Raw genomic sequence first — 23,186 nt, forward strand, 5'->3', positions numbered from 1 at the left:
ATTTCATTACATTTCTATATCATAGTTTATTCAGCCAGTACTCTATATATGAAAACCCATTTTTTCTTGTTTTTAATTACTCCAACAAGTACTGCTTTGTTTAATTTGGTAGATTTTGTCACCTCCTTGGTATATTTATCTATAATGACATTATTGGGTCAGTGGGTGTGAAAAGTTAAACTTTTTTCAAATAATTCCAATTATCCTTTTTTTCTTTTTGACAACTATAAATATGGTATGAGCTGGCCATTTCTCTTTACTTACTTTTATCAGACAGATCACCATTTTGTTACATATTTCCACTACTGCTTTTTAGTTGCAAAGGTGGGTTAGAAGTGGCTCCCTCAACTGTTGAAAAATATTTGTCATCTCCACAAAGCACTTGGATTTCCATTGAGTTTTGGAATATAATTCCCTAGGCAGTTTCAATCTAATCTCCCATATAGAAATGTCATCAAGCTGCTTGGTTATTTTTTAAACCTTTTTAATATACAATATTTGTTTAATTAGAGTATTACTAATGCACAGGGTTATTAAACAGTACTTATGAAAACAGGGTATTAAATGTCTCTGTGGTAACAAGAGGATGGTTACTTATTGAGGTCTCATTTACTTATTAGCTGCCACAGGTTGTTTCCTTAGCAACAACTGCTAGAGTTTTGGTGATTTTTATCTTGAATCATTAACCTGCACCCATATCCAGGTTAGGCCATCTATGTTAAGGAAAAGAAGGGAAAGAACAAAGATGATTTTCAGAAACACCTGTATTGTTACTAGAAGTGATCGCTTATTACTTTGAAATTTGTTTTTAGATGCTTGCCTAATACTATGAAGGTAAAAATGACATTTTATACAATTTGATCACCATCGTTTTGTGGACTATTATTATATTTTAGTATTAATGGTTTTCTAAAGGTTTTACAGGATTTTTTCATAATTTAGTGAATTACATTATAAGAGGTAACTACATTTCTCAGACAGTTCTTTTTTTAAGACTAGTTGAAATTGTTTGAATGTCCTTTATTGTCCTCCTTTTTTATCACAAGAGGGTATTATGAGATTTTGATTTATTTTTCTATGAATCTTATGAACTTAACTTTTTCTAAATGAGTAGAATAAAACATTTTCTTATTGTGCTTCATTATCAGTCTTACTTTGAAATTGAACACCTGTGTTCTGGTGGACTTGGCTATCATTCAGCATTATTTCTGAACAATTAAATATTGAAATGATTTTCTATTGATGCACTGTGAAGTTCAGAACTTTGCTCTTTGTTTTAGATTTATTTCATTGTTAGTTCTTATGCTGCCTTTGAAAATTTCATGAAGTAGTTAGCAAACCTTTGTTCATCTCCCAAAATTCTTACTACCCCAACAGGAAAGGAATAAAGAGGGCAGAATGATAGGATTAGAAATTAGTCTATTTCAAATGTCAGCTCTTCAATCAGCCTTCCTATAAAGTAACTAAAATAAAGAGAGAATACATCTTGAATATATCTTTGTATCAGGCTTTCTTTAACTTGGGTGACAACAGTAAAAAACTAACATGAATAAAAGATATTTAATTGAATTTTCCACAATGCATGTACTGTAGTTTTTCCTCTTCACTTTTTTTTGGGGGGAGGGGGGAGTTGTATGTTGAGAGGTAACTTGCCTATATGCTGACAATATGATGACAGAGTATCCCTTCCCCATGAGCACTGGGTAGATATATGTTATCATCAAAGCAAACAGTCTGTTAAAATCATACCTCTCAGCAGGAGTTGGAAGTATATAGTCTTATTGGGAAAATGCTGATGTTGTTAGTGAACATAGAAAACATATACACACATATATGCATACATTCGTATAAGTAAATCATCATGTTAGAATATTGAAGTATAACTAATAATATTTTCTATATAGTCATTCATTAATTTTATAGAGTTTCAATATTTTATGTATTTTATTAAGAAAGAAATTTACCTTTTCAGATAATTGTGATAAGTTGTCCATATATATATATATATATATAAAGTGCCTACTATGTCAGGCACTCTGCTAAACCCTAGGGAATCAAAGAAAGGCAAGAATCTCTCAAGGAGCTCACAGTCTAATGAGGAATAAATCATGTAAATAAATATGTACAAACAAGATGATATACAATTTAGATAAAACAAAGGTGATCTCAAAAGAAAGACTTCTTGCAGAATGTAGTCCTTTGGCTGAGATTTGAAGAAGCTGGGAAACAGAGATGAGGGAGGGGGGAAAGCATCCCAGATACAGGGAACAGTCAGTGGGAAAACTCTTTGAGCCAGGAGATAGAGTAGTAAGGAGGCCAGTGTCATTGGATCACAGAGTACATGGAAGGGAATAAGCTATAAGAAGAATGGAAAGGTAGGAGAACAATTGTGGAATCATTTTCTAAAAGTTGTTTCTCATTCTCATCCTCCATAGCCGATCATTTGCCGAGTTTCTGTCATTTGTACTTCCATATCATCTCTCACGTGCTTTCCCTCCTTTCTTCTGACCAAACAGTTTTTTAAAAATGATTCATCTTTGAGCTCACTTGATTAAAAAAATTTCTTTTGACATTTTGGTCTTATTGTGCTATGAAAAAATAGAGAATGCATGTCACATTCATCATTGAAGATAATAAATTATTGTTTTGTCCACACTTGTTCTCCTGGTTCAGATTTTTTTTTTAAACTTTGCAGCAGTTAGAAGAAAAGAGTGAAGACCAAGAAGACAAAGAATGTTTGAAACAAGCAATAACGGCTTTGCTTAACCTTCAGAGCAGTATGGAAAGAATATGTTCCAAGAGTCTTGCAAAGCGGAGACTGAGGTAAACGTTTCCATTCTTTTCCTGCTTTCCACCCTGAATGCCGTGCTGTAAATTCAGGGTTCCAAGTTTCCTCCTCAAGTAAACAATGAGGAAAACAGTTTTAGGGACAAGCTTGGTCTTTGAAAGGAAGTGACATCAAAGCCAAGAGAATATGTTATTGTTTGAAAAAGCTTTCATATTTGTGTGTTTCCCTGTATGCTCACAGTCAGGACTCCTGAGAGCTAACTGGTGAGCACAAGAACAGGCAGCGCTTTCCTTATGGGTAGAATTCCTTCAGAGTAACATTTGTAGCAGCTTTTAAAAAATCTATTTTAGCACTCAGAATCCAGAACCAATTTACTACTTTTTCCTATTTCTTAAAGATAGGTTATATTTCTTCAAAAATCTGTGCTGCATGCATTGTCAGATACTAATCAAAGATTATTATATGTTTACTTATTTAGCAGCTAAGATTGAAATACTTATTCTGAAATAGATCACTGTATTGAAAGAAACGGGTAATTTTCTTTGTTGTATTGTCTTAATTATAAACCTTGATAATTTTGCAATACTAACCTATTTGGGGAAAAAAGCTTAATTCCTTATCAATATAACTTTTAAAAATATATTGTAAGAGTCACTTACCAGAACCCTTTTTTATATATATACTATAAGTTATGTTTCTTTATGCACTAATGATGCTTTCTTTTTTTCCCAGTGAATCTGCATGTCGATTTTATAGCCAACAGATGAAGGGGAAACAACTAGCAATAAAGAAAATGAATGAGATTCAGAAGAACATCGATGGCTGGGAGGGAAAAGACATTGGACAGTGTTGCAATGAGTTTATCATGGAAGGAACCCTCACACGTGTAGGTGCCAAACATGAGAGACACATATTTCTCTTTGATGGCCTAATGATTTGCTGTAAATCAAATCATGGTCAGCCAAGACTTCCTGGTGCTAGCAATGCTGAGTATCGTCTCAAAGAGAAGTTTTTTATGCGCAAGGTACAAATCAATGATAAAGATGACACTAACGAATACAAACATGCCTTTGAAATAATCTTAAAAGATGAAAATAGTGTTATATTTTCTGCCAAGTCAGCTGAGGAGAAAAACAACTGGATGGCAGCACTGATATCATTACAGTATCGCAGTACCCTGGAAAGGATGCTGGATGTAACGATGTTGCAGGAGGAGAAGGAGGAGCAGATGAGGCTTCCGAGTTCTGATTTGTATAGATTTGCAGAACCAGACTCTGAAGAAAACATTGTGTTTGAAGAAAACATGCAACCCAAGTCTGGAATTCCAATCATCAAAGCCGGAACCGTTATCAAACTTATAGAGCGCCTCACCTACCATATGTATGCTGGTAAGTAACCCACAGCAGCTAATTGTCTCCATCTTCCCCTTCAAGAAGATCCTCCCTAAAATACGAAATGACATGACCTCTTGTTTTCAGACATTTTTGTTGTTCCAGTTTACCTATGACTAGCCTTCCATAGCATTGTACTTCATTTGGTAAAGTACCTTTCAAAAGGGGCTCGCGTTTCACAATTTTCAGAATGTTTCCACGTTTCGTTTGTTCTTCACAATAACCCTTTTAGGTAAATGGAATCCCTGTATTGAAGGTTAGGAAGTAGAGGCTTAGGGAGATGGTTGTTTTCCCCTCTTTGGCAGAACCAGTAAGTGGCAGAGCCCAGACTATATGCAGTAATATAATCCATTTTCTTCATCAAATATATGTTCTATTTTTTTCTTCTCTCCTCATTATTAGAACTTTTTTTAAAAAAAGATGTTTTAGTATGTTTTAACATGAATTAATGTATATAACATTTTCATTATGGAAATTGCAATGATAGAACAAATATGTGTTTGGGGAGAAAGTGTTTCTTAGTTTTTGTTCTTTAAATCTAGAAATTCTGAAAGATTTATATTCTCAGTATTTTCTATACATTAAATTGAAGTCTTTAGTTTTCTGAACACTGCATTATGAAGTCTGATGTTTTGCAGATACAGTGAATAATATTACATTTTAATGGTGTTTTCTATAATGATTATTAGCCAAATTAAAATAAGCAATGAAATTCAATAGAGAAACTGAACATTTACTAAATTTAAAGTATTTGAAATATAAATAAAATCTCAGCTAAATTAATAGGGTTAGGATTTATGGGACTATTGTTATGTTACCTTTCCCATAAAGTAAGAGATCCCCAAATACTTATATAAAGATTTTGGGTTTTTTCCTACCCCCCAGTTGCTGTTACTTCTTGCAAATGTGTCTTCTTGTTGTGTCACGTTGACAGAGGCATGTAGTCTGTCTTTTAACAAAATTTTCCCAAGTTTTTAGTTTTTAGGCTCTCTCAATTCCTTCAAAAAAATTTCACTCATTTGAGTTAACTTTGTAAAAATTCACTATTCTTTAGTAAAATTGGATCTCTTCCTATTTGATATTATTGCTTTCTTTATTACATTTTAAAAATACTATACCTATATAGGTATCCTCTCTGAAAGCATATAAATAGGTTAAAATAATGGAATTTGGATTTTAGAATTGGAAGAGACCTTAGAGGTCATATTTTTCATGATCACCAAGGACCATAAAGTACTTTGTTTCCTAATTAACCAATTTCATGTGTCTTTAAAATGAATAATAAAGCAATAACTTAGATAATTAAAGAGTAATTTTCAAACATAGTTTTTATTTGACTTTTGAATATGTTGTGTGAAATTGTTTTCCCCTCAGTAAATTTGTTATATTAATTATGCCCTACTAAAATACCTATATCAATTTTTTGGTTTTGGGGGTTTTTCGTGAGGCAATTGGGGTTAAGTGATTTGCCCAGGGTCACACAACTAGTAAGTGTCAAGGGTCTGAAGCTGGATTTGAACTCGGGTCCTCCTGAATCCAGGGCAGGTGCTCTATCCACTGCACTACCTAGCTGTCCCCTATTTATATCAATTTGAATTCCCATGTGTTGTATATGGAGTCAGATGGCCTGGGTTCAGATCCTGACTTTGACAATTACCAGCTATGTGACCTTGGGTAAAATACTTAATCTCTCTGGAATTGAGTTTCTAAAGATATAAGTATATTCAACCGGAAGTTTACTAGTGTGCAGATTTTGCTATAAATTATACATATGGGTCTAACCAAAGTGATTTTCATTATTTACATATTACAAACTAGACATAAAAAGTTAACCTGCTAAAGATTTATATAATTTTTTTTTTTTAGTGAGGCAATTGGGGTTAAGTGACTTGCCCAGGGTCACACAGCTAGTAAGTGTTAAGTGTCTGAGGCCAGATTTGAACTCAGGTCCTCCTGACTCCTGGGCCGGTGCTCTATCCCCTGTACCATCTAGCTGCCCCCAATAATTCAATTATTAATGTGTAAACAAAGCTCTTTCTCCTCTTTTGAAACCAATACTTTGTGGTCCTAAGATTTAGATTTCTTATTTCAAGCAAACAATCAGCAAACAGTTTTATGCCATTTACTGGGGATATATATTTTTCAAAAAAATAAGAAAGTCTCTGCCTTCAGTGAGTTTGCATTCTGCTACATGTTCACCGATAAGTAAATATACCATACATACAAAAACAAATGTACAGTGATTTGAGAGGGTTGGGAGGAGGGATGTGGCACCATTGACTCAGGTTTCCAAGATGAGAGAGAGAGCATTTCAAGAAGAGACCCACATTAACTTCTTTTTGTTTTGTACATGTTGTCTCCCCCAAAGAATAGAAGCTCCTTAAGGAAAGGCACTGTTTCCTTTGTCTTTGTATCTACAGTACCTAGCCTAGCACCTGGCACATAATCAGTCTGTTTTAAATGCTTGTTGATCAGTATAGGAGTAGAGTTAGGAGATGGAATGTCTCATCCAGGAAGCAGCAGAGAGCTGGTGAATGAGGGGAGTAATGTGTATTTAGCCTGGAAAGAAGGCGAAGCCGGATTATAAAGGATTTTAAATGCCAAACAGAGGAGTTTGCATTCTTTCCTAAAAACAATAGGGAACCACTAAAATAGCCTGTCTTCACATTTCTTCAGTGATTTAAGACAAGACATGATAATACCATCTAATATTTATGTAGCACCTTAGCATTTTTAGAATGCTTTTCTGACAACTTGATGAGCTTGGGTATAGTAATTATTAATAATGATTCTCATTTTACAGATGAGGTCATTGAGAGCCACGTAGGTGAAGCATCTTGCCCAGGGTTTCCTGGTTGGTTGTCTAGTACAAGGATCAGATTCTAAGTCTGACACTCTTCTCACTCTCAAAATGGGTAGTATGAGATGCCTAAGGAGGACAGAGATCACCTGCAGCTAGAGGAATCAGATAAGGTTTCATAGAAGAGGTAACAACTGCACTGATCATTCAAGGAGACAGATGTTAGCCAGAGAGGAGAGGAAGGAATCTTTTCCAGATGTGGCAGCATGTGTAAGTGATGTGGGCAGAGAGGCAGAATTTGAACAGTCCAGTTTGGTTGTAACATAGTGTATAAAGGGAGATATTGTCAAATAAAGTTGGGTTAAGGGCTAAATTGTCTAAAATATCTAATGAGTGGTCACCAATAAATTATAAGCTTTAGCAAGAGTTAGACTTTTAAGCGTCTATTAAGGAGAATAAGAATTTGGTAAAGAGAGAGAAAGGCCTAGATTCCCATCTATTAAAGGGAGAGCACATTTCTAGCTCCACTATCCACCAGAGTCCAAAGGCAAGAGAGTGAGACTGAGCGCCAGTCTCTTCCTTCCTCCTCCCACTACCCAGCATCACTTCCTGACGCCAAAGAAAAGACTCCTGGTCTTGCCCTCAAAGACCTTCACTTCATGGGCGGAACTCTTCTACAGTAAGTCTCCAGCAGGTGGCGTTATTCCAATCATTACAGTTGGTATGGTAGGATGCCATCAGACTGTAGAATACCTTGAATGTCATACTCAGGTAGACAATGAGGAACTACATTAAAGAGTTTTTTAGCAGAAGGGCAATGGTTGCCCTATACATTAGGAAGACTAATTTGTCACCCAAGTTAAAAGGTAAATAAGGAGAGGGGAGCATAGGAGGGCAAGGAAAACAATTATGATACTATGACAATAGTGACATGAGGTAACGAGTGCTTGAACTTGTTATGGTAAAGATGGAAGAGGAAAGAGGGATTGATGCAATAGATTTTAGGGTATACTTGAGGATTTCTTGCATGTTTTTAAAACGTAAATAAGATTTTTTATGCCTCTAGACATATAGATTATAAGCCATCAACACCTGCCTAGCCTGGGAAGCTCTTATCCATGTCTTCCCATAAGTTTACCTTGAGTGCAGTTGACATGAGGACAATGGCAAGAGCAAAAAAAGGGGGACAGATGGTGCTAGGATCAACAGTTTTTTGCCATAAATATTAACTTAGCAATTGTACTCTAAATGTGAGATTTTGTCCAATTCATGGACAAACTACTAGAGGAACTGAATTGTGTCAACTTTAACATCCTTACTGTAAACAAAATTAGAAGACAAAAGGAAGTTGTAGTGAAATAGAAGGATGGCTTGGAGGGTGGAGGAACTGTTCTTATCATCTGTCCAAAGGCAACAAGAACTGCTACATCAGGGGACATTTGCTTATCTCATACTTCAGTGCTGTGAAACATATTTGCAAAAAAGACCACCATGAAATTATTTGCAGGTTACATACCAACATTTGTTGTTGAAGATAAAGGGGTAAAAACATTCTATACAGAATGCAGGAAAATCCTCCAAACTAAATATTTATTTTATACTGAGTAACTTCAATTTAAAGGTAGAACTAGGCAAAGACCATGAAAATTATGCAATAAAATGTGGTTCAAGATTAAGAAAGGTGGAAAATACAAAAATAAACCCTCATATTAATAGTGAAAAATAAATGCATTCATATGATGCTGTGCCTGATTTTTTAAATCTATTTTTGGCAAAAGGTGATGACCTTGAGGTGAGGCTAATAACACAGAACTGTTATTATATTGAAAATAAAAAATTTTAAGCTGAAGTAGGAAAAAAGGTGTTTCCTGTGCATAGGGAGCATTTTTTTCCTCCTTTATCAAGAATAGAAGTAGTATATGAGAACCTACTGAAATTTAAAAGACAGTTGGCATTTTTATATAAAATATTTTTTGGTCTTACATATCCACACAAAATAAAACATCTTGAACTTTTATGTGTTACAGATGAGTGACTAAAGTGTCTTAATTTTTAATCTTTGGATAATTTTTGATCTATAAGGCAGAGCTGTTCTATTTTTAAAACTCTCTGATATGTTAAAAAGTGTTTGTGCGTCAGCTTTGCTGCTGTTTCCTTTCTTAAGGATTTCAAAAGTGATTGTTTATAAATCCTTTTTGAGTAGCTTATTGTTTCTTGTTAACTTTTTTAAATGGCTGTGTTAGAGGGAGAATTATCACATGAACAGACATCCTGATTAACAGGGTTTGGTTATGAAGGGGTGGAAAGGAGGTTGTACTTGACCTAAACAAACGTTTCTATATTGTACATTCTTTGTACTGCATCTGCCATACTCTTACAAAGACCAGACTTTACCACCAAACTCAATGTCCAGGTAAATTTCTGACATTGTTTTAATAAAACCCAGTAGAAAAGACAACACAAAGTCAACAGCATAAGGCCTTAAAAACAGGTCTTGGTAAAATCAGTAAACAAGTATTTTTTTAAGCACCTTCTATGATTCAAGCACTGTTCAGTGGTAGAGGTAAAAAGTAAGGTAAAAGATATTTCCTCTCAATGAATTTCTCTCAAGGAGCTCACAGTCTCAACAACTGTGTACAAGCAAGCTACAGACAGGATAAATTAGAAATAATCTACCGAGAGAAGGGACTAAAACTAAAAGGGATATGGAAAGAGTCCCTGCGGGAGGTGGCATTTTAGCTGGCACTCAAGGGAAACCAGGAGTTTTAGATGGGAAGGGACAGCATGGCAGGTGGGGACTGCCAGTGAAATTGCCTGGAGTAGATAAAAAGTCTTGTTCATTCTGGGTTAAATCAGCCACATTAGAATATATCAAACACTAGGCTTGACTATCTGCATATTCTCTTTAAAGCATTACTAATAACAGAAGCAAAAAAAAAGGTTTTTTAAAAATGGTTTTAAGTCACTGATAACCTAGTGACTGAAATCTGTTGAAGAATAATCATTTAAGTTATGCTAAGGGGAGGAGGAACATTAGAACTTTTAGACTTGGAAGTTGGACTGAAGAAGTTGTGTGTTATAGAGATGATGCCAGCTAATCAATCATCCTGTCATCAAGTGCTATTTGGGCAGACAAATAGGGGAAAAAGTCATTATTATTTCTATTCTCAGGAAGCTTACAGTCTATCAGCATTCCATTGTGAGCTCTTCCTTAGATTGGAAGCTCCTTGAGAAGAGGATCTGTCTTTTGCCTCTTTTTAGAGTTTACAACAGTGTCTGGCATATGATGGTCGCTTAATAAATGCCTACTGCCTGACTGACAATACGTACTTATTTACGTGTATACAGAATAAATGCAAGGTAGTTAAATATAAAGTAAGGAGAGGTGGTAAGGGCAGCCAGGTGGTGCAGTGGATAGAGTGCTGTGCCTGGAATCAGGAAGACTCATCTTACCAAGTTCAAATCTGGCTTCAGGTAAAACTAGGCGAGTCACTTAACCCTGTTTGCCCCAGTTTCCTCATCTGTAAAATTAACTGGAGAAGGAAATGGTAAACCTTTCCATTATCTTTTCCCAGAAAACCTCAAATGGGGTCATGAAGAGTTGAACACAACTGAAACCACCAAAAAACAACAACAATAATAATAAACAACAACAAAACAATAATAAAGAAAAGGTATCAAAATTTGAGACCAGGAAAAGTGTGTAAAAGATGGCTCTTGAGCTATGGTCTTGAATGAGGAAAATGATTTTAAGAGTGCTAACTTTCCCAGTGGTCCCTGTACAGCTGCTGCTGTTATGGGTGCCTAGGTCACAGTCGGCTTATGCCTACCCTGAGGGGCCAACACTGCAGGAATATGTTTTCAGGTTGGGAGCTTACACAGATCAGAAGCTGCCAGAGTGCAAGAATATTGGACTAAAATGGGTAAAGAATAAATGTAGTTTTACTGGAATCAAGACCTACAGTTAGCATCTCTGAGAGGGTGGGACGTAACCCATATTTCCACCTTCCAATTGTTGGTCACACACTCTTTGGGGTCATGCCATGACTCCTTCTTAGAGAGCTCTGCTCTAGAAAAAAGGTGATGGTTAAGTGAATGGAGAGAACAGGCCAGATGAGAGAGATGTTGTAGGAGTTGGAAATTTTAAGTTTGGGCAATTTTTAAGATTTAAAATTTTTTTTTTAAGTGAGGCAACTGGGGTTAAGTGACTTGCCCAGGGTCACACAGCTAGTAAGTGTTAAGTGTCTGAGGCCAGATTTGAACTCAGGTACTCCTGACTCCAGGGCCAGTGCTCTATCCACTGCGCCATCTAGCTGCCCCAGATTTTTAATTTTTTAAGATTTTATATGTGGAATGAAGGAGAATGAAAAATTAAGAGTAATGCCAATGTTACAAATCCAGGCGACTTGAAAAATGGTAATGCCTTTGATAGAAAGGGGAAATTTTGGAAGAGGGGTGGATATGAGGGGAAAGATGAATACGTTTTGGGGCATGTTGGGTTTGAAGTTTCACCAGTACACCTAGTTTGAAATGTCCAGTAGGCAACTGATGCAGGATGAAAGCTGAAGAAAGAGGTTGGGGTTGTATGTATAGACCTATGAGTGAGATGAATAAAAATAAAGTGATAGGAGCTGATGAAGTCATCAGTATGTATGATGAACCAGCAAAGGAGACTGAGAAATAATCAGAAGGAGAAAAACCAGGAGAGAAGTTGGGGGGGCTGGGCGGTGTTGAAAACACAGAGAGAGGACCCAGGATCAAGGAGAAGAGGGTAGTCAGCAGAGCATCAAGAAAGATGAGTCCTAAGAAAAGACCATCAGGTAATGAATGACTGCTACATGAGATTGTGATTATATGTAGTGAGGGAAAAGACAGACCCATCAAAGATATCACAGTTTTGAGTGTTCATTGATAGGTAGAATAGTTACATTATCCATAGAATTTGAGCATTTAGGCATTTGGACACTGGCAGTGGTCTTTGCTAGATTATCGTGGATGTATAACAGTCCTTTAGAGTCAAAGAATGATGTTTCTATCTAGTGTCAGTATACCAGGGTAGAGAGGACATATGGAAGTTATCCATAGAAAAATCATTTTTAAAAGAGAAAAGAGTTGACTTTCTGGCCATAATTTAGCTTCTTTTGTAGCCTTTTGATTTGTTTCTTCATTTTCCTCATTACTTATGTTTTAAAGTAACTGCTGCTACCAGATCAGCAAAATGTCTACAAAATTAAGCATGTAACAGTTCCTACTAAAAAAAAAAAGTAACTCTTAATTTTATGTTCTGTTTAAATTACCTTGTCTTTCCACATTGGATTTTTTTAAATGACAGTAACAGACATCAAACTAATGTTTTATATCAGCAGGTTAAAGGTTTCCAGTTGCAATATTGCCCAATATTTGGATCAAACTTGGGAAACACTATAGTAGGGGAAAAAACATTTTAAAGCTTTCCCCCTTTTTTTCATGGTAAATGGAGACATCCATATTGCCCTCTCATGATATATTTTGAAATATTCTCCTTTAATCTCTTCTAATACTTCAGATTTGTATATATGTGTGTGTGTGTATGTATATATGTATATGTATGTAAAAGTAACAAAAAGAAAGAAGTACAAATGTTCAGCCATTAAGATGTTTGCTTTTTGGGAATGCTAAAACTTCTGCCAAATTCACTTGGCTTATTTTTTACTTCTACTATTTTTTTTTTTCCTTTGGTGGCAGGACTTTGCTCCCACTCACTTCCAGTCTAGCTAAAAACAGCTTAAACTTTAGCCTTTTTACATCCGGTGACAACAGTGTTGATAGTAGGAGTGGTTGCTTCACTTCCAGCCTCAGAAACTCCTACTGTGTGTCTGGTTTGAAGGAAGGTCTATAGTAGTTAGATAATAACACTTTTAAAGGAGATTTGTTAAGGGTAACAGAATCAAAGTTAATCTCAAGCCCTTTTTTAGTTAATATAACTTGATAATAATTTTAAATTATTTTAGCATTTTATAACTGAATTTATCTTATTTCAATTATCTTTGAAATAATTTAGATGGTGGGAAAGATTTCTATTTAGGATCTTAGAGCTGGGAGGTACTTCAGATAAACCATCAGATTCAGAGAAGTAGCAGAAAAGTCAAACATTCTTCCTGAAAACACTCCTATTTGTGTGTAATACCAATATCCTTTCTCAATGCATATTGCTGCTTTTTGTGCCTTTCTTTGTGTTGTTGAAAAGCTGAAATCTTTTGAAAAGAGTTACAGTTGACTACTTGATCTCAATAATGTGACCATGTCATATTATTATTATTATTAGAGGTTAAGACCTCTAAGATACTGTTTCCTTTTCTGTAAAACTGGGATGATACTCTGCTAACCATACATAATTAATGTAACATTCAAATAAATTAATGTATTTGAATGGACTCTATGATAAACTGGCAATATCCAGCCCTTTGCCTTCAGAGCAGTAAAATACATACTCTTGTACTCATTCATTTATTAGGCAGCTAATGCCCAGAAAGGGTAAATTGCTTGTCTGAAGTTGTTACAAATCTCCACAGCTGTATATAAAGAGCATTGGCTTAAGCAGAAGGCCCATCATTTCTTGGAGGATAATGTTTCCTCTGTCAGGCTCCAAATGGGAGATGCCCAGAATTCTGTGTGAATAGAGGGCAGCCTCACTGTCCACTGGTGACATCCAGCATCTCAGTAGTGTGTTTAGAGATTTTTCAGAAGCTTCTTTTTTTTTTTTGTGAGGCACTTGGGCTTAAGTGACTTGCCCAGGGTCACACAGCTAGTAAGTGTCAAGTGTCTGAGGCTGGATTTGAACTCAGGTCCTCCTGAATCCCAGGCCAGTGCTCTATCCAACAGAAGCTTCTTAAGAAGACAGAGGAAGAGAACAAGGTAGTTAGGGATTGAACAGAAGGTAGAAAGTTGTCTATTTTTACATGTCACTAAAGCTGATTTAAAATGGTTTGGCCTGCATGAGAAGTTCTGAGGGGCTTTGTCTGAGAAGATAAGTTGCTGGAACCTGGTGTGGTATTGCACCCCTGTAATATATAGCCAGCAAAGCTGCAGTGATCAGATTTCTAGAGATTGGGAACTCTGAGCTTCAGTGGGCTGTACAGGTAGGGATCCACATGAAGTTCTGCATGAATGTGACCTTAAGAGAGATGAATGACCTCAGGTGACAAGCGAGTAATGGGATTGGGAAGAGTGGGGAGGGTGGGGAGCAGAGAGAGAGAGAGAGAGAGAAGCTAGGAGATTGCTATTGAAAATTACTTCAAAAGCATGGAGAATCAATATGCAATTCCAGAGACAGAGGCTAGGCCAGTTTAACTGGTATGCCAGGTTTATCTATGAAAAGGAATAATGCAAAATGTATGGAAAGGGAAGGTGGAGCCACATTGTGAAGGGCTGAGAAATTTGTATTTAATTCCAGACACAATGAGTCAGTGGATTTTTTTGAGCAGTGTGTGGAGCTTAGACTGGAGAGGAGTCTTAAAAGAGAGAAATTAATTAAGCCATTAAAAACAGGCTAGGGAGAAGACAGAGTCAGAATGTCAGAGTAGCAAGAAGACATACACTCTAACTTTCCCACTGACCCTCCTCACCTAATATCTAGGAAACTGAATTCAGATCAGGAAATCAAGAAGATGTCACAGTCATTCATTTTTCGCACCCAGAGCAGCTCAGGAAGACAAACACATCTGCAGACACTGGAGGCAGGGTCTGTTCAGGAGCACACTATGGACAGAGCATTATGGCTTGATTAAGACTGAAAGATGGGGGGGGGGGGGGGCTAGGTGGCACAGTGGATAAAGCACTGGCCCTGGATTCAGGAGTATCTGAGTTCAAATCTGGCCTCAGACACTTGACACTAGCTGTGTGACCCTGCGCAAGTCATTTAACCCCCATTGCCTGCAAAAAAACCCAAAAATCCCAGGATTGAAAGATGAGAAGCAATGGGGCAAGAAGGGATCCAGTGGGATCCTTGAAGTAGCACAAGGTACAGGAACAGGTACAGACTGGCAGCTCTATCACCCACTACCCAGTTCTGAGTTGGCCCAAGTAGAGACTGTCTGCATAAGAGTGGTGCTAGCCAGCCTTTGCTGTGTACTGAGCAAGGAGCAAGCTTGGAAGCAAGTGGTGGCCTTGTGGCTTTGGTCCTGGGAGCAGAGAAGGGACTCCATTCTAGCCTCCAGCCCAGCATGGAGGCTTGCAGGGCAGGATTCCCAGACCAAAGAGGAGTCCAGTATCACCTTGCTCCCAAGCAGGGATAAGCTGGCAGACCTGACCCTGGGACAGGAACTTGCAGAGCTCAGATGGGGAGGGCTATGAGCAGATCTTGCCCCAGGGTCACATCATTTTGGGAGCACTGAAAGCTTGCAGGTCCCCAGCCTGAACTGGAAAAGCAGCAGAAGGATAGAAGAGGCCAGACATCCCTCAGAAATGCTCAGATCCCAGCACTAATATAAAGCCCAAAGTCAAAAAGGAGACTTGGAAAAGTGAGCAAATAAAGATAGAATCCCTCCATATAAAGAACTGTTATGGTGACAGGGAAGCTCAAGATCCAAACCTAGAAGAAAAGAATAGCTTGAAAATCTTTATAAGCAAAGCCTCCACAAAAAATGCATCTTAGACACAAGCCCAACCAAAATTCCTTGAAGAATTAAAGCAAAACTTTTTTTAAAAGGCTTTTAAAAAATTAGTCTGGGGAAGAGATAAAAAAGGCCCGAAATAGGGTAATTAATTAACAATATTTGGCAACTTGAATGTCTCTGTAGAGTGGGGAAGAGTGAAGAGTTGAGAATAACCTGGGTGACTAAAGGTGAGTGATATCTTTGGCAGAAATAGTGAAATTTTGAAGAGGAGCAAGTTTAGAGGGGGAAGGTGTTTCATTTTTTATAAAGTTTGATATGCCTATAGATATTACAACAAGAAACTCAACAGGTAGTTAGTGATCCGGGACTGAAGTTCAGGAAAGAAAGGAGGACAATGGAAAGAGCACTGGGTTCAAATCTCTTCTTTGTCACTTCCTTACGCTTATGACCACTTAATCAGACCACTTAAACTCTGTGAGTCTCAGTTTTTTCATCTATAAAATAACGAAGTTAAAGTAGATAAACTCAAGGTGACAAGGCATGGTAGTTTGATGCCTGGGGGTTAATGAGATCACTAAGAAAGTGTGTGCATATAAAGAAAAGGAAAAGAAGCTTTGGAGGCCACTCACGGAATGGAGTGTGGTCAAAGATTGGAGGGTGATCAGATAAGGCAGAAAGAGAACAGTATCATGAAAGTCAAAGGAGGGAAAGAATATCTAGGAAGGAGGGGAGAGTCAAAAGCAGGAGAGATATTGAGAAAGAGAGGACTAAGTCACTGAATTCCATTTTTAGAAAGTAAGCTCCTTGAGAGCAAAGATTGTCTTTGCTTTTGCGTGCTCAGTATAGGGCACAAAGTGTCTTGCACATAGCAAGCCTTTAATAAATACTTCTTGATTGTTGATTCATTGATTGATCAATTAAGAGATTGTTTATAACTTTAAAGTGCAGTCTTTTAAAGCTGAAGGACACCAGGGCATGTATATAGACTGCAGAAAGAAGGACCTAGGGGTAGCTAGGTGGCTTAGTGGATAAAGCACTGGCCCTGGATTCAGGAGGACCTGAGTTCAAATCTGGCATCAGACACTTGACACTTACTAGCTGTGTGACCCTGGGCAAGTCACTTAACCCTCATTGCCTAAGAAAGAAAATGGAAGGAATGAAAAGATAGACCTAATAGATAAGGAGAAGTGGAACATTGTTTGAAGAAGGAGATATATGATAGAAGGAGCAGTCTCCTGGAAGGGGACAGGATAAAGGATACAAGTAACCAAGTTGATCTTGGCAAGGAGAAGGGTCATCTCTTTGTCAGAGACTGGAACATAACTTAATAAGGTGCAGAGAGGCAACCTCTACCTAGCTTGGTAGATAAGTCATCTCAGCTGTCAGGGTCAGGGTCAGGGTCAGACCTTAATGGAACAGGATGAGCAAATTCTAAAGGAGAAAATTTAATAAAAGCAAAAATAAATGTCTACACTTGGACTCAAAAAATCACTTCTCATAAGTACAGAATTAGGGGAATGTGGCTTTAAAACAGTTCCTTGGGAAAGATATAAGGAGATTCTAGTGAACTGAAAAATCAATGTAAGTTAACAGTATGATACATCCATAAAATATGAATGATACTTTCACTAGCACATCACACAGTTGTTGGGCATAAAGCATTCTATAAATTCTTAAATGCTTCATAAACATAAGGGGCCATAGGGGCATATATGTAAAGCAAAGAGTTCTAGATTTCTTCTCAAAAGACCTAAAGTCCTGACTCTGCCACGTAATAGTTGTGTGATATGAACAAGTCACAACTTCTCATTGCTTCAGTTTCTTTATTTCTAAACTGAACTTAGTCATATTTCAGACTTCACAGGTTTGTTGTGAGGATTAAATAAGATAATATATGCAAGGTGCTTTTAAAATCATAAGCTATATAAATTTTCATTATTATAACAAGTCTATGGTAAAATCAAAGTTAATGTATCCCCCTCAAAACAGTGTTCTAGCAAGTTTAGTCCAGCTTTAATGATTTTTTGTTGGTTTTTTAATGATGTTTTTGCTACTTTAATGAAGTCTTATTGATGTTCACTGAGGATGTTCAAAAAAATTCTTCAAATTATTTACTAAATTCAATATTTAAAAGACTTATATAGCTTGACCCTGCCTTCTACAAGATGCAGTGTTATTGCCTTGATATAAAGGATCCTTCAAAAATGGTTTAGAAATTAGGAAAGTTTCTTCAGCATTATTGATGTTTCCATTCTCACCATGGGAAGAGCTTGGGGAGAAGGATGAACAGAGATGGGATCCTGGTAGTAAGTGGAAGGTTGAGGAATCAACAAAAACTGGCACAATTTCATTCTTTGCCTCTCCTCTTCAATCAGCATCCTTTACGTCCACTGATATCTTTAAAGGCATAGCAACAACAACAAAGGCATAGCAGCTAATGAAAGGGTATACTATGAATAATTACTCAAATCTTTAGTATAAAATATGAAGCAATAAATGTATCTAATACATCTCACAATGTATTTCAGAACCCAGTTGTATAATAAATGTAAAAATACTATGTGAAGGCATTTTAGCAGGTTTACATATTGTTTTTAACCTGAAAGATAGAAATAAACAACTTTTTTTACTCTCTTAGATCCCAATTTTGTTCGGACATTTCTTACAACATATAGATCTTTCTGCAAGCCTCAAGAGCTACTGAGTCTTCTAATAGAGAGGTCTGTAAGTTTAAGATTTTATCATTTTAAAAACATAAGTTAATATTGAGCTGCCAAGTTTATATTTCTTAGAAACATTCTGATTGTTTCATTAATATTAATTTATTCAGTAATAACATAATGTTGTTACATTATTTAAAATAAACAAAGCCTTTTCAGATGGTTTGCTTCTTCATAATTTAGTAACTTTGAGCAGCTATTAAATTCAAAGATTGTTAAAATGTTGAATATAAGTAAAGTCATTATTTGACATTTCTAACTTGATTTTAATTCTTATTAATAATTTTCTTTAGATTCTTCTAAGAAATAGCTAATAGAAATAAGAGCGGGAAAGATTGTAGTTGTTAATTAGCAATTTGTCTCATTCTGTACCAGGTTTGAAATTCCAGAGCCTGAGCCAACAGAAGCTGATAGAATAGCTATGGAGAATGGAGATCAACCCCTGAGTGTAGAACTAAAACGATTTAGAAAAGAATATATACAACCTGTACAACTTCGGTGAGTATTAAGGGAAAATAATAGTCTGCATTTATATAGAACTTTTAGATTTGCAAAGCACTTTATAGTATATATATTTGTGTGTACATATACATATTTACACACACACACACACACACACACACACACACACACACACATCTTATTTCATTCGATCCTCACTACAACCCTATGATGTAGGTGTTGTTATTATCTCCATTTTACAATAAGAGAACTGAGACCCAGAGAGGTTAAGTTGACTTGTCCATATAGTATTGGATACAATTCATACCCATATCTTCCAAACTCCAAATCTAGCACGTTATCTACTATACCACACTGCCTTTCAGTTATCTACATATCAAAATTATAATGTCTTTGAGCAGCTTCTAATTAAAGGTACTATAGAAAATTGACCCAGAGATTTGAATTTTTCATTTAGTGCTCACTGACCAATACATAAGGGCAAATTTAGGTTCTCATGTAATTCTCTGTTCTTTTTCCTTTTTATGTCATAGAGTATTAAATGTATGTCGGCATTGGGTAGAACACCACTTCTATGATTTTGAAAGAGATCCAGATCTTTTGCAACGACTGGAAGAATTTATTGGAACAGTGAGGGGTATGTTTATTATGTTAACCACTGGTTTATATAATCATAAATGTGCCAACACAAGCCACCACAACTTTTAAAAATGAATAAATTCATCAAAAAGTTTATTAGCCTACAAAAGTCCAAAAACAAATTTAAATATGTTACCCTATTGACCAGCTATTTCTTTAAATTTATGATTCAATTGTTTTCACACTGGACATGTCCTTAAGACAAGCAAAATCAGAGAGCTTATCCAGTTAATAGATATATTTTCCATGGGGGAACTAAGAAGTCCTATAGCTATAATCACCACTAGACATATCAAATACTTTTTGGTTTCCTCATTACATAAAAATAATATGATAATTTATCAATTGATATATCAAATAATAGTTCATGCATATAATATTCATCTTTAGCATAATTAAAGTCATATTCCATAAATTTGAGTTTTCTCATATCACATTTTGCTGTGAATTCAGTTGAGAAGTGTACTTTAATATTATTTAATACTCTGCTTTCTGGTTGTCATTTGTAGCATATATCTTACAGTATAAGAACAGTATAAAATATAGATGGATAATAGGTGTGCCATTCATTTGTTTGTGGTGAATTGATGCACTATTGGAAAAACCAGGAAGTTGATTTAATAGTTTAATCCTGAGAAGAGTCTAATTTACTTAAAAAGACTTTTCACCTTGTTAGTGATTCTGGGTTTCAGTCTATAATATGTTATATAATGTATGTTCCAGACATTTTATCTCAGTGAAAAATTGAATAGAGTTCAAATGTAACTTTTAATTTTTAATCTAATACATTTTAGGTAAAGCAATGAAAAAATGGGTTGAATCTATCACTAAAATCATCCAGCGGAAAAAAATGGCAAGAGACAATGGACCAGGACATAATATTACATTTGAAAGTTCACCTCCTGCAGTTGAGTGGCATATAAGCAGGCCTGGACACACAGAGACTTTTGACCTACTCACCTTGCACCCAATAGAAATTGCTCGACAGCTCACTTTACTTGAATCAGATCTCTACCGGTATGCAATTTGACAAACAGAAGAACCATGATTTTTATGCAAAATAATTCCATGTTTGTTAAGATATTTTAAAGCACCAAATCATCCTATATCACAATTTTCTTTATGTTGTGGCAAAAATTATTGCATGTAAGAAATTAAAATTAATTATGATTGTCTTTTGTTACAAAATTACACTAAGGTGAAATTATAAATGCCTTTTTTAAAAGCCATCTGAAATTTTAAGCTTTACAACTTAACAGGTATATAGAGAAAAGCTTTTTCAAAGTGTTCACATTTCTGAGGTCACTCTATATTGTGGGATAAATCAATGGTTTTTTTTTTAAAAGTCTTTCCTCACTTTTCATCAGGTATGCTAGCAACTTAGCCAACCCTATCCTAGTTCGGCAACATTTGCTGTCAGACTATTAGATGAAAACATTTGTAATAACAGCAACAGGTTTTGGGGTTTTTTTTCTATTAGTCATCACTTTGAATATGAGCTGGACAATAGACTGTCCTAGTTCAGGTTGGGGAGACTGATCACCAGAAAGTTAGCCACGAGGAAATACACTTTTTTGCCATGGCAGTCATAGAGTGCTTCTTACAAACTTTAGAAGAAGGAATGTTTCTTCCAACAGAATCATGGATCATTTAAAATGTTATGTGTTTGGAAGCTTGTAGCTTAAACATCAACTTAGGAGAACCACTGCTACCCCTTGGGCATAGCTGCTAAAATCAGCATTGAAACAAATCAACCTATATAATATATTAAACATAAGTCAAAACCTGAATTTGCATATAGAAAATTTCAAGTTTTGTTATATATATCAGGTCATCTTATATGTCTGTAGGAAATAGTAATTGGTCTTTTATCTAAAAAGTAATCTTAGTCCTTAATGGTCTGTTGTGTGAGAAATCATAAAACCAGGGTTCCAGATTCAAGGCACTTTATTGGGTTAGCCTTCATCAGGTAGAAGGTAAATCTTTTATTGGGGGGGGGCAATGAGGGTTAAGTGACTTGGCCAGGGTCACACAGCTAGTTAGCATCAAGTGTCTGAAGTGAGATTTGAACTCAGGTCCTCCAGAATCCAGGGCCAGTGCTTTATCCACTGCGCCACCTACCTGCCCCCAGAAGGTAAATCTTGATGCTTCTTCCCATAATAACTTAAATAACAATACATTCACTCTATTAAGAGACTGACCTAAAATAATGACACTACTTCATAGTCTTCTGTTCCCTTCCTCAGTATCCCCAAGCTCAGAAGTAAGGGGAAAAATATTCAACTTATTTATTATTAGCTAACAAAACTATAAGAAACACCCCACATCCATAGATCAATGCCAGCATAACTCTGTCCCTATCTTCTTCCTCTCACCTTTGCCCTAGTCAGTGAAGGTCTTTGCTGTATTTCTCTTCCAAAGCCATGGCCAGTTATGCTTTTCCAGACTTCCATTCTGTTTTGATGTCTCTGGTATCCCTAAAGATGCCTTTTCCTAGTGAATTAAAAACCTGTTTGTATTTAAAGTTTGTCTCATTTATTTGAATGATTGCATGAGAGACTAGCAACACGTGGACATTTGTTCATCCAAAATTGGCACAGTGTTTTTAACCAATTGGGGGGGGGGGCACTTGGGATTAAGTAACTTGCCCAGGGTCACACAGCTAGTAAGTGTTAAGTGTCTGAGGCCAGATTTGAACTCAGGTCCTCCTGACTCCTGGGCAGGTGCTCTATCCACTGAGCCAACTAGCTGCCCCGGCACAGTGTTTTTAAATAAAAGACAAAAATCTTCATTATACAGTTCCTGTGCCTTTTTTTGTAATTAAGTTTAACTTATCTGATAATATCAACATGTTGTTCTACCCCTGCCTGTCTGCTTATTTCACTATAAAATGGAAATCTTCAAACTAGTCTGTTATCTTAAGGGACTAAGTAACATTTTATAGTGCTTTGAAGAGAGAGGCTTTGTTTTCTTATTCAAGCCCCATTTCAAAGTTGAAATTCTATGACAAGCATGTAAGAAGATGTCATAATCCATAGAAATAAATTCATAATCTTTATTCTGTATGATTGGAAAGCTTTCCACATGTTACTATGAAAAGGCAACTATATCACATAACTCTATTCTTTGCTCCAGATATTAGGGAGACTCTCCTTTGAGATGATTTTCAGTTTATTCTGTCAATATCTTGTTGGTACGTAGTTGTTTGCATGTTATCTCCCCCATTAGACTGTGAGCTCCTGGAGAGCAGGAACTATCTTTTGCCCTTTTTTTTTTTTTTTTTTTGATATCCCCATGCCTTAGTAGTGCTTGGAATATAGTAGGCGCTTAATAAGTGCTTACTGACTGGCAGTTGCCAGCTGCTTAATTAATGCTTCTTGACTATACTTGTAAAGGGTATTTATATAATTAGAACATGTCTTTTATGTTTTTAGAGCTGTACAGCCATCAGAATTAGTTGGAAGTGTGTGGACAAAAGAAGACAAAGAAATTAATTCTCCTAACCTTCTGAAAATGATCCGCCACACAACTAATCTTACTTTGTGGTTTGAAAAGTAAGTTATTTAAAGCTTTCTTTATTTCATAGTCCATTGAGCTATTTTATCTTTAGCTTCTGGAACTTTTGGTGTTTGGTAGTAGCCAAAGTTTGTCAAAGGTATCATGAGAGGGCCACTTGTCCAGTGTTTTTTAAAGAGTACTGAGAGGATAAGGAGTGAGTAGGTTTCTATAATTCATGCAATAATTTTCAGAGGCACAGACTATTTTTTAGTAAGGGATGAATTGGAGCCAAGG

General features: G+C 36.2%; 1 protein-coding gene across 1 annotated transcript in view; it reads left to right on the forward strand.

The window, feature by feature from the left end:
• The window catches only part of SOS1 (SOS Ras/Rac guanine nucleotide exchange factor 1), a 167,459-nt gene that overhangs the window by 102,478 nt on the left and 41,795 nt on the right, over positions 1-23,186 (forward strand). Inside the window, 7 exon segments of the mRNA XM_043981139.1 lie at positions 2,696-2,823; positions 3,521-4,176; positions 18,212-18,293; positions 18,669-18,791; positions 19,289-19,392; positions 20,189-20,411; positions 22,829-22,948. Coding sequence (XP_043837074.1) covers positions 2,696-2,823; positions 3,521-4,176; positions 18,212-18,293; positions 18,669-18,791; positions 19,289-19,392; positions 20,189-20,411; positions 22,829-22,948 — 1,436 coding nt within the window.

This window comes from Dromiciops gliroides, chromosome 2 (assembly GCF_019393635.1).
Source record: "Dromiciops gliroides isolate mDroGli1 chromosome 2, mDroGli1.pri, whole genome shotgun sequence".
In the NCBI taxonomy this organism is placed as follows: domain Eukaryota; kingdom Metazoa; phylum Chordata; class Mammalia; order Microbiotheria; family Microbiotheriidae; genus Dromiciops; species Dromiciops gliroides.